General features: G+C 38.3%; 4 protein-coding genes across 4 annotated transcripts; 2 read left to right on the top strand and 2 right to left on the bottom strand.

Annotated features, from left to right (window-relative positions):
• Positions 1-2,127: 2,127 nt before the first annotated feature.
• Dad1 (dolichyl-diphosphooligosaccharide--protein glycosyltransferase subunit) lies at positions 2,128-2,702 on the bottom strand. The gene is made up of 2 exons (XM_068764349.1): positions 2,429-2,702; positions 2,128-2,301 (listed from the first exon to the last, which is right to left on the bottom strand). The coding sequence occupies exons 1-2, from the start codon at positions 2,634-2,636 to the stop codon at positions 2,171-2,173; spliced, it is 339 nt and encodes a 112-aa protein (XP_068620450.1). The 5' UTR covers positions 2,637-2,702; the 3' UTR covers positions 2,128-2,170.
• A 490-nt stretch (positions 2,703-3,192) lies between these two features.
• Positions 3,193-4,029, top strand: Prosbeta6 (proteasome beta6 subunit). Its single transcript, XM_068764226.1, has one exon. It carries the CDS (start codon positions 3,293-3,295, stop codon positions 3,989-3,991), a length of 699 nt encoding a protein of 232 aa, XP_068620327.1. The 5' UTR covers positions 3,193-3,292; the 3' UTR covers positions 3,992-4,029.
• gry (trafficking protein particle complex subunit 11 gry) lies at positions 4,020-7,623 on the bottom strand. The gene has a single exon (XM_068764225.1). It carries the CDS (start codon positions 7,493-7,495, stop codon positions 4,181-4,183), a length of 3,315 nt encoding a protein of 1,104 aa, XP_068620326.1. The 5' UTR covers positions 7,496-7,623; the 3' UTR covers positions 4,020-4,180.
• A 364-nt stretch (positions 7,624-7,987) lies between these two features.
• Positions 7,988-9,586, top strand: LOC137921440 (SAP30-binding protein). The gene has a single exon (XM_068764201.1). It carries the CDS (start codon positions 8,099-8,101, stop codon positions 8,963-8,965), a length of 867 nt encoding a protein of 288 aa, XP_068620302.1. The 5' UTR covers positions 7,988-8,098; the 3' UTR covers positions 8,966-9,586.
• Positions 9,587-12,061: the final 2,475 nt, after the last annotated feature.

Here is a 12,061-nt window from a genome sequence, read left to right on the forward strand (position 1 = left end):
AAGCATCACGCACTATGTCACCTTTTATGTGTTTCTCAGAGACTTTGAAGTTAAACTTTATCCAATACACTGCGCCTTCGGCTTGCTTTGCACCGCCACGTGGAATGCGCGGCCGGCTTCTCGAAGCCGTTGCTCGCGCGTCGGCGGCGAGCGCGCCGGTCGGCAGGCAGTGCTCGAGTTGGTCTTCATTAACTATAAGAAAACAATGTTTTCCATGGACCGCCGGAGATTGTCACCAGTCTCTAGCGGGCGCGCATTCATAATGCCTTCCTGCTGGCTGTGGATCGCACGAAGCCAACGTCCACGTCTTGGTGCCCTGATTACCAGCACTCTTCTTGCTTAAACCCTCCTGCCATGAGATATGATTGTTTTGTATAAAGCGTAACACTCTGAGATTGTTCATTTCGGTGCCAGCGCCGGTCGTGCGGCGGCCCGCGCGCGCGGTCCGTCCAACGACCGACTCTTATTACATAAGTAGCGATAGTTCTTATGTTTTAGTGTTCTATTAAATTAATTAACTCTTAGTGTAATGGAGATGTATTTTGATGGTGAATTTTATCAAGATTAATGTCCTGTTGGAAAAGAATTCCCCAGAAACTATTTGTATGTGAATAAAAAAAGCTTACCTGCGACGCAAAGGCCGTCGGAGGCGACTGGGCGCCGGCGTGTCGAGTTGAACTTCGCGTCCTTCAATCTTAGTATTATTTGTGATAGCCACGGAAATTATTTAAGAATTAGTTATACTGCGTGCGGCCGCACTCGCGTGCTCCTCCGCGGCGCCCGGCTGCCGCAGACTGCGTGTTCTCGCGATGGTGGAACTTTAGTCTTGTACGGTTTATATATTTGAAAAAATTTTTGTATGCACCTCCTAGCAGTGGGTGAAGCTGGTCCCTGGTGCCCGCTGCCGGCCGTACCGGCACTCGAGGCAGGCAGATTTTTGTGCTGTATTTTTTAGGAAAGTATTTTTGTACGGGCGGCGCGCCCTGCTCGCTGCCCGCGGTAGAACTACACTTGAGTGGCTCGTTATGCCGCGGGTTGCGCCGGCGGCCGGGCGAAGCTACCAGAAACATCTCGCTCATAGGAGACGGTTCGTCTGCGATCCCGCTCCCCCATGTTCATGTGCACAAAAATGTTTGTAGTATCAGATTTAACCCGTAGTCGCAGTGCACACGCTGCGTGCTGCGCGTACTCGCACTAATTACAAGCTAAATAAAGCTACACGAAGTGAGAATCCTCCGCGCAGCCATGCCGTCTTTTTTTCTGTACATGTGTTTTTTTTCTGCAGACACACTTGGCCATCTCATTGCAATTGAGATGTTCTCAATTGCTCAACGCAATGTCCATTTAATATTATACCAATATGTTTATATTCAAATAAATTTATTGGAGACTAGTCAAAATAAATATTTCAATATTTTCCGGCTTTTGATTTAACTTTCCCATATTCACCTTGAACAGTTCATACAGTTGCATGCTTTTTGTATATGTATGTATATGGAAACATTATAATATAGAAGAAAGCATGACTTTGGCGGCATTCTGTCTCAAATAAAAAACTGACCCAATGATATAAAATGCATTTAATCATTAACTGAAGAAATGTAACTCAACCATGTTATCATAATGAATCTATCACAATCCAAACCGTGAGTTGTGGTAGCTACAGGCTACTTTATCACTCGAGAGCAAATGGCTAGGCTTGAACTTTCACTGTGGAAAGGAAATAAGGGAAGCCACAAAAACTAAAGTATAATGTACAACAGCCTGTAGAATCACACCTCTGAAGTGGTATTTTTCACATTGTCACTTACAACCAAGAGCCGCTGGGGCTGAAAGGTTCTTCAGTGGCAACCATGAGCCAGTAGACATGGTGTGGCTGCACCCCCCAACAGGTAGATGGATGACAGTCTTTGAAGGTTGCCGGAAGCTTGCCTGCTTCCGGCGATCTCCAAAGACAGATCTGGTCATATACACATGGCAATCTTTAGAGGAAGCCTATCATGATGGTGATGGTTTCTGACCGACAGTTTTATATACGTAACTTCTTATCATAACCCAGTCATATGTGCATGGAAAAAATCATTAGCAACTAATTTGTAGAACCAACGAAAAGGAGTACACTCGATATAAATTTAAATTATTTTATTACTAAAATTTAAAGAAAACAATTTTAACCGATAAAGTTTATAACCACTATATGCAGCACTAAATGGGCGAAAATAAAATCGGCAAAACCCCGCTCCGCGCTCAGTCCTTGGAACTCATTTTTATTTTCAGGATTCACTTGCAGCCGCAGACAAACTGAAACCGAAAACATTTACTACGGTTAATGACTTATACTTTAATATAATGCTCGAGCTTGCGTATTGGTTTCATGCAATAATGTTAACAGAGGTAATCTAAGAGGCTATTAGATACAGGAACTCACCACCGAGTACGAACGAACTAACTGTGGAAATAAATCCACTCAAGAAAGAGTTGAAAGGAAATGTTCCGACAAGACAACAGTACACGAACTGAATCACGGCCGTCAAGAACACGTACAACAGGTAAGCGTCAATGATCTTTAATTTCTTAGGAGTTTTGGTTGTGTATTCCTGGTAGAGTTTAGGAATAACGGAGGTCAATGACGACATTTCAGCGATTTACGTTACACCCGGCTCTTAAAAAGATACACCTCTCTTTGACGTGATACGTGGTTAAATAAATTGAACAGATTAAATAATAAGTTTAAAAAATGTAGTATAAACTTTTTTGCAATTATAAAGTTTATAATAAAATAACAAGAAAAACTAGAATATTAAGTATATAACGATTACCAAGTTGTGCATTTTTATATCAGCGCCATGTATATATGTACATATTTTTTTTTTTACTTTTGGGATATAAGTATATTAATATTGTATCAATCACAACCTTTGTTACTTTTTACAAGATATAGAATAGTAATGATTTTTTTAATTACAATCACTACTATTGAGATGGTAAAAGTAAGTACATTCAAAAGTAATTATTAAATTGTCAGTATTTGCACTTCTAAAAACTCTACAAAACAGTCTATATAACTCTGCCTAATGATGTATATTGTAAATCCATATAATATAGTTGTTATGAAAATAAAAACATGTTATCCCACACATTGATTTTTAATAAAAATTATCATGCTTAGGATACTGGCAACTAAAAGAAATGTCAAATTTATATTACAACAAACCTATTGAAAATTTGTGCATGTCATTCGTTAGTTCAACTCTTTAAAGTAAAATAACATTGTTTTAATTTTGTCACAAATATGTTGAGTATTAACAACAACTTTCCCGAATATGCGGTCCCCGGTGCCAAACAAGCGCGTTTCGAGCCGTACGCAGACAACGGCGGCAGCATTGTGGCCATCGCCGGCGAGGATTACGCCGTAATCGGCGCGGACACTCGGCTGAGCACCGGCTTCTCCATTTATACCAGGGAACAAAAGAAGCTCTTCAAACTGTCTGAGCAGACCGTTCTCGGCGCCACGGGCTGCTGGTGCGACACGCTCACGCTTACGCGGCTTCTGAAGGCGAGGATGCAGATGTATGAACACGAACACAATAAAGCCATGACGACTCCCGCTGTCGCGCAAATGCTTTCCACTATGTTATATTACAAACGCTTCTTCCCCTACTATGTGTCGAACGTTCTGGCCGGCCTTGACGCGGACGGAAGAGGCTGCGTCTACAGCTACGATCCGATCGGACATTGCGAACGCTCTACGTACCGAGCGGGGGGCTCCGCGGGTGCGCAGCTGCAGCCTCTTCTAGACAACCAAATAGGGCTTAAGAACATGCAGAATGTAACAGAAACACCTGTCCCCAAAGAAAAGGCTCTTGCTCTGCTGAAGGATGTGTTTATCAGCGCAGCTGAGCGAGACATTTACACAGGCGACAGCATTTATATCATAATCATTACAGCCAGTGGAATACAGGAGGAGAAGTTTGAGTTGCGTAAAGATTAAGTTTTTAAAGATGTTCACTTAATAAAATCTCATTTCAACATGTGTATTTTTATTTGAGCCCATTAAAACAATTAGTTGTAACAAATAACTGAATTTATTGTTAATATAATTACAATGTAACTACAATATCATTACAAACTTTGTTCAAAATATTTACACATCAACAGTGTGCACACAGCGCAACACAACTCATTTATTGTACTTCGGCATAACAAATATGTTCTGGGGGAATATTTTTTCAAACATCTCTTTCACTGCTTCCTGCTTGGCACCCTCACCTAGTACAGTGGCTTTTAATCTTGGAGGTGTGGTGTTGCCTGCCAGTAGTGGGTGGATATTATAACATAGCTCCACTTTATCATGTGGTGGCACTGTTACTGTCAATTTTTTGTAACCTGAAAACATATAGGCATCTGTCCCTTCTACAGCAACACTAAGTCTCACTGGGGTGTTGGACTTTCCAAACAAACTACACTTGAGGGGAACAGAAGTCTGCAGCTCCACAACTTCAGGATAATTGACCTCTACTGCTATTGGACACTCATCAACAGGAATCCCAGACAAAGCTGTTGTACTGCGGACACAATGCCCATCCACAGTACTTCGCCTCCATGTTATATTGTAAAGTCCAACCCTGGTTGGAGGATCCTTCGGTTTGAATTTAGCTTGGACACATATGGCATCTGAAGCAATATTTTTCTCTGCTACTTCTAGGTTACTAATGCAAGACAATGGCTTGCTGTCATCACCATATTGAAAACAATTTGCCACTTCTAACTCAGTGTCTACAATTAGCAGATCCCATGGACTCAAAATTTTAATTTGTGGCATAACTACAAATGGATCATCTACAAAGCATTTCGTAATAGGCTTGAAGTTCATTGCAACAAAATGAGTTGTTACTTCAAAGGGTTTAATCACTGTTACCTTAGTGGTAAAATCCTTAACACACGTCAGCCTTGGGGTTTCTGGCAGATCAATGACATATGTGACCTTTATCTGCACTGTGGTGCTAGTTGTTCTGTTAGATTTTAAAAAGAATGTGTTTGTGTAGCTAGCTTGCTTGTCAATAGTGCCCACAGAAATGTTTAGAGGCTGCCCTTCCGACTGTTCCTGTTTCCAGCTCAATTCTGTCACTGAATCTGGATTAGGGTTGTCTGGTGAGCTGAGAAGTGACAGAGTAATTACAACATCACCAACTGCAGTGTCTTCATTGTTGGTGATAGAAAATGAAGTAGGAAACCATTCACCTTGGAGAGCTGGACATTCATTTGTTATTCCTAACAAAAAGCGACACTCCCTGGCTGTGATGGATGCTACAGTGGATGTCACAATACAATCAAATTCATAATCGGCCTTTGGGCTCAAAATGAAATGTAACAATTCTGGGTGTACTGTAGACTCCACTGGCTTATTGTCATCTTCAACTTTGAAATTCATCACAACTTTTCTCTTTCTGTCAGAATCAAGAACAAATGACACATTTTTAATGTGTAGATCAGTTCCACTGTCATGTGGATTAGCTTTGAATTGACAGATAAATTTTTTAACTTTGCCTCCTACCAATGTTATCACAGAGCTTCCATTGTCCATTATTGGAATTTCAATAGTTTCTGTATTACTAGAAATAGTTAAAGACAACTTTTTGACCTCGAGAGATGTGACATGGGTCAACCGTACATACGTTTCAACTTCAATCACTTCGTCTGTCCTGTATCTCTGCAGTTTAAACTTGGTCTTTACTTCCAAAAAACTAGAGATATTGGCCATGTCGATAGTAATCACAAATGGTTCCTTCTCTACAGCCATCTGCCATAATTCTAGAGCCTTGCTCTGCGAGGAGGCCGGCAAGTCAGGTTCAGGAGAAGGAATGTTGAGGTTTAAAACAGACATGATGTTTCTGAATATTCTGTCTTTGTCATTGTTTGGCACTTGAACATGTTTAGATAGGGCTTCCACAGAAAGTTGGATATAATCTTGTATTTTTGCTGACAAATAGGCACATTGCAATGCACGGTTTAAGACATGAGAAGCTAAAAACCACCATCTCTCTCTCCTGTAGTCCCACAGCATGTGTGTCAACAGAGTCAAAGCCTTGCCATAATCAGCACAGTAGTAGTATTCATTAGCCATCTCCACCACTAGCTGCTTACGCATGCGGGGAGAGTGAAATGTTTTGAATTGTGAGATGGCACTGCCCAGGAAACTTATAATCATTCCTGAATGGTTGAAAATTCTCTCATTGTACTGTAAAGCTAGAATGGCCGCTTGTTCTTTTTGTGGATCATGTGGATCTGCACTAAGTCGCCCCGGTCTCCAAGGCCTTTGTCCATAGAACTCTACAATCCCTTCTAATGGATCTGGTGCTGATGGATACTGCAGTGCATCACAACAGACCGACCTCATTGCTTGTCTCCTCATGACAGTAAATTGTGCAGCTTGCTGAAAGTAAAAGCCAGGGTGCTGGGATTGAATAGCTGGAAGACCAGCACGGATTGCTTCATCAAACAGCTCACCAAATGCACTGTATTGTCTTGCAATCCATGCATAATGTTCAAAAAGAAGCTCTGTTGGACCAACCCTGCTCTTGTAGCGTTCAACATGTGATTTTAATTGTGCAATGGCATCTCTCGGTAAGTTTAAAGCGAACAATAGTTTACAGAGTTTATAATTTATGAAGCCAGAAACAGTTCTCACCTCATGCATGTTTGTGTCCACTGTCCGGGTTTCTAGCAAGTTGTTGTATGCATGCATGTAATGCTTGTGGGCAGTGCTTAGGTCCTGCTTCAGCTCATTCAGAAACCCTAACTTAAATTGATGGCGCACAAATAAATACTGATGAGTAGTTTTATTCAGATGGTCTCTGTGCTGTTTGATGTTCTTGGTCTCATGATGGTAGTAGTTCTGAGCAATATCATAAAAAGCATTTTCGAGACGTATTATGTAGCCCATTAGGTGGTCACTGTGTGGCAGTACAAACAGAGATTTCGACTGTATTTCACATGCAGAACACAGCGCCTGTGCTCTCTCTGCGCCGAGCATGTATTCCGAGGGTGGCGGGGACAGCCCGCTCTGCACAACGACGACAGCCACGCGAGTCGTGTGTCCCTCCACCGCTGCTCGAATGGATTGTACACGCGACGCACATTCTATTATCTTTTCGTTCCATTGTGGATCATTCCACTCCATATCATAAAATATCACCACAACTGCCGGAATAAGGTTAACTCGTTTATGAATCCAGTTCTTTTTCAGAATGCCTTTTGGTACGTACCATTCATATGAGTTTCTCTTGGGCTTCACCACGGGGAACTCGAATGTGTTATTAAGTAGTTTGAACCGCACGGATGCACGGTCGGCGCGTCGGTTGTTAGAAAACGCATCCCAAATAGCTTTATGCACTGCATTGTTTATGGTGTCTAGACCTGACAGTCCGACCAGCGCTAGTGGCTTTAGTATTACCTCGGGCGGAAACTCTGTGTTGTCGACCGGTTGCGTCGCCATTGCTGTAGCGAACCGTCAAAGGCCACTGTCTCATAAAACGTTAATCGCCTGCTACTTCATATCGCAACAGCCCTATGCAGTAATCTAACTTTGGGATGTCAATATCCACCACCCCATCGCCAACTATCAAATAACGAGTTGTCAAATTACATACAATATTGTCAGGCTTTTGACAGTAACGTTCAGTTCCTTTTTAATGCACAATTTATAATTAAACTTTAAAATTGAACTGGACAAGTACTAAAGCTTTCTACATTTTAAAACAATTATGTTTAAATGAATACGGAAATGACAATCAAAATGTTTAGAAAATGGAAGTCATGTTTCTAATATTGTTAAATTATTTTTGTTAACACAGCAACACAAATATTTCACATTTTTTTAGTTTTAATTAATTATAAGACTGTTATTATATTGCATTTTTTCCAAAAATAATTGCATGTCTAAATTAATGTGTGCTAAAACAACAAAACTGTCAGTTTGACAATTTGATTTAAGCATTAAGATTTTGTCTCCTAAACGTGTCATTATTTGAAGCGATATTTGTATATAACTTGTATTAAATATTGTCTTATAATAATTAATTTATAAAAAATCAGCAATATGACATCACAAGCTCTCGCATCCCTCACTGCAACTTATACTGATTCCGAAGGCGAAGAAGATATGGAAGATGGACAACAAACACCCGAGAAAGACGAACCAAGGGCTACCCAGTCGGAGCCGAGTAGTCCTCGTCACGCAGAAGAGTCGGTGAAGCCTGCTTCGGCGCCTGATTCCCCTAAAAGAAGGTTAGTTTCTTACAATGATGATACCGTGGTATCTGATGAAGAACATTCGTCTCATAGCGCTGAAAACCATGACGACATGAGAAGATTGTCCATGGAAACTGACACTGATGAAGCGGTACCCAGATCAGACCCAGATGATTCTGAAGATGGCGTGGCCATACCTCCAGAGCCACCAGGAAAATGTCCTAAGGAACTTCAAGAGTCCATCGCCAAATTTTACAGTAGGATGGTTAATGAAGGATTGGACATGAACAAGATAATACAAGATAAAAAAAATTTTAGAAATCCGAGCATTTATGAAAAGCTTATACAATTTTGTGACATTAATGAATTGGACACAAATTATCCACCAGAAATATATGATCCTTTGAAATGGGGCAAAGAGTCGTATTATGATGAGTTAGCACGAGTACAAAAAGTGGAGATGGACAGGCGGGAAAAAGAGAAGAAAGAAAAATTGGCTAAGATAGACTTTATTTCAGGTGTTGCTAAAAAATCAGAAAGTGATGAGGAGAAAAAGAGAAAGTCTAAATGGGACCAAGCAGCACCCAATGTAGGAGCCAAGCCAACCATCAAGCAACCCGGGCTGGTGCAGCAACCGCTCACCAGCAATGTCACTGGCACCAAGGGTACAGTGATATCTGCCTTTGGTTCCTTGCCAAAGAAACAAAAAATATGACAGGAGGAGATGTTCTACCTGCACTAGTGCACAGAATGTTGAGACTCTAAAAAGGACTAGGGAGTGCTTTAGAATTAAGTATTTTATAAGCTCAGGCAATTATTTCTCACAAAAGGACATATTTATTTTTAATATTTTATATTGCATCACACTGTTAATGATTTTGAATATTGGTAAAAACTGCTGAAATAAATCTTATGCAAGTAGAACAACAAATTAGTTTACTAAGGTTTAATCTAACATTGTTGCCAATGTAATATTTGAAAATAAACCATTTGTTATTGAAGACAATGTGAGGTGGATGTCCACCATTCAGTATAAATTAGCAATAGACATCCTCATCATTCACAGATATACAATCAAATATGATTTTATACCAAAAATTTTGTAATAAAAATTCCCATACAACTATAGTTTCAGACATTGGATTTGTACTCATTTGCCTCATCAGTTAAGATTGTCCTAATTGTTTAGCGTGTCTATTAGCCAAATGTAAATTCTTCAGTTGGTTATTAAATGATTGTTGAAAAAGATGTGTGCCCAAACAATCTATCTGTCACACAGTTACAATCAGACAGTGGCACACCCTGCCTGCACAATAAATGTAATTCTATTAAAAAATAGTATAATTATTAATGCATTATAATTATAAATTTTACTTTGCAGAAATAATTGCATTAGGCTTTTAACTTCCTTAAGATGTGGTAAGGCTAGAACCTACACCAAGTTAACCAGGCTAAAATCTAGTAGCACAATTTATCACACTAAATATTCATGTGGACATATTGATACATTTACACAGGGCAAAATTTCAGTCTATATATTAATTAACAACATCTAGATCAGTGGTTCTCAACCTTTTTTCACCTGCGGCACATTTTTAACTATTCTGAAATCTGGCGGCACATAAAGAAAAAAAACCAACAGAAGTTTTTTTGTTGGCATGACAAACTGAATAAAAAGAACCATAAAAATTGTATTATATGTAAATAATCTAAAAATACAACAAAATGGCCAGTTTTCTTAACGATATAAAATTAAAAGCTAATTAACTAAACTACTTTAATGAGAAATTTGAGCTTGATGTTTTTCGATAATTTCATTTATATTTGGTCGTAAAAATGACAATGCTACTCTCATATCGTCTTCTACATTTAACAACCTTGATCTTTTTTTAGTTTTAATATTGGCTAATGCTGAAAATCCGAATTCGCACAAATAAGATGTGGAAAATTGTAATAGAATATTTAAAGCTTTTCTAGATAAAAGTGGATAGATGCATCTGATTTTTATCCAAAATGTATTAAGTGATTCTTCAGAATGTTTTAAAATTAAATCTCGATTAGTTGAAAGCAAAATAAGCTCTTCTTCTTCATTTAAAGTTAACTCAAATACAGCAGTGTCCGTAATTAGAAATGGGTTACGAACCCAATCAAACTTATTAATATCCAATTCCGGGAAATAATAAACAATTCTCTCCTCTAATGTTGTCAAATGATCAAGAACAATTTGTTTAATAATTTTATACCCGTCTTTAGGAACTGATTCGAACTTTTCTAAATTACCTTCTTAGGCTTTCTTTTTCCATAAAGAAATTTGTCTTTTTAACCCCACCAACTTATCAGTTGAATTTAAAATATTTTCATTTGAACCTTGCATACTTGAATTAATACTGTTAAAAATGACAAAAATATCTGACAAATAAGCAAGTTTCGTTGTCCATGTTAAATCTTCTAATATTTCAACAAATTCAATATTATTATTTTGTTCAAAAAAAGCTTTCATTTCCTTTTTTAATTTTAGAACCCGAGATAAGACTTTTCCTCTGGATAGCCATCTTACTTCAGTATGGAGTAGCAAAGATTCATACTTGGACTCCATTGTTTTACATAGTTCCTTGAATAATCTGTTTTTCAATGGTCTTGATTTTATATAATTTACCATTTTAACACATTGCTCCAAAACTATCTTTAAATCTGGTGACAGGAACTTTGTTATAAGAGCTTCTCTATGCAAAAAACAATGTGTAACTATTATATTTTGATTCAATTCTTTTACATAAGATACAAATCCTTTAATATGCCCGGTCATTGAGGGTGCACCATCTGTGCAAATTCCAATACAAAAATTCCAAGAGACATTTGTTTTTTCTAGATATGAATTAATTACTACAAAAATATTTTTCCCGGTTGTAAAATTTGACAGCTCCCGACAACATAAAAATTGATTTATAATATCATCTTCATAGATAAATCTAACAAATGCAATTAACTGAGAATTTCCTGTGATGTCGGTGGTTTCATCTATTTGTATTGCAAAAAAGGAATTTTGAAGATTTTTTGTAGTATTCTGCTCGATATTTTCTGATAGATCTTTTATCCTGCGATGTATAGTGTCATTAGAAAGGGGTATTTTGGAAATTTCAACATCGGCTGATTCACCAATCATCGTTTTGACTATTTTACGGCAAGCAGGTAATATAATTTCTTCTGCTAAATTATGGGGCTTCAATTTTACTGCGATCAATTCCGCGATTTCATAAGAAGCAAACTGAGCTTTTTCGGACACACAAAATTGTTTTTTAAAATTTTTTCCTAAAGATAAGTTTTAAAATAGAAAGATACGTTTTAAAATAGTTCTTATCTTTGGTTGATAAAGAGGGATGATTGGTAACCAAGTGACGAAGAAGTTTGCTAGGAACCATAGCACTATTTGATAATTTTAAATTGCATATAATACATTCTGGGACTACTATGTTATTTTCTAACGATGAGGTGAATCCAAATCTTAAGGGGCACACCTAGTGTGAAATTTTCAAAAAATCGATTTTTTTTTATTTTCATATTTCGATAGGTTATACCTTTAAAAATAACATACTAAAATTTTGAATCGATATCTTAAATAGTTTTTGAGTTACAGCCATTTAAAAGAGTAGCCGCTCGGCAGTTAGGTAGTTGCATTGGCTACGGGAAATGCCTGAGCTACTGTTCGGAGTCTACCGTCTTTTCCAACCTTTGCAAATAGGATTCAGGTTTCTATTGTGAGCCTCCAGGTATCAGCAATTTAGTGATGTGCAAAACTTGTCACAAGGAAATT

This window comes from Battus philenor, unplaced genomic scaffold (genome assembly GCF_028537555.1).
Source record: "Battus philenor isolate CCGP_79_NKW_IND1 unplaced genomic scaffold, ilBatPhil1.0.hap1 SCAF_19, whole genome shotgun sequence".
Lineage (NCBI taxonomy): Eukaryota > Metazoa > Arthropoda > Insecta > Lepidoptera > Papilionidae > Battus > Battus philenor.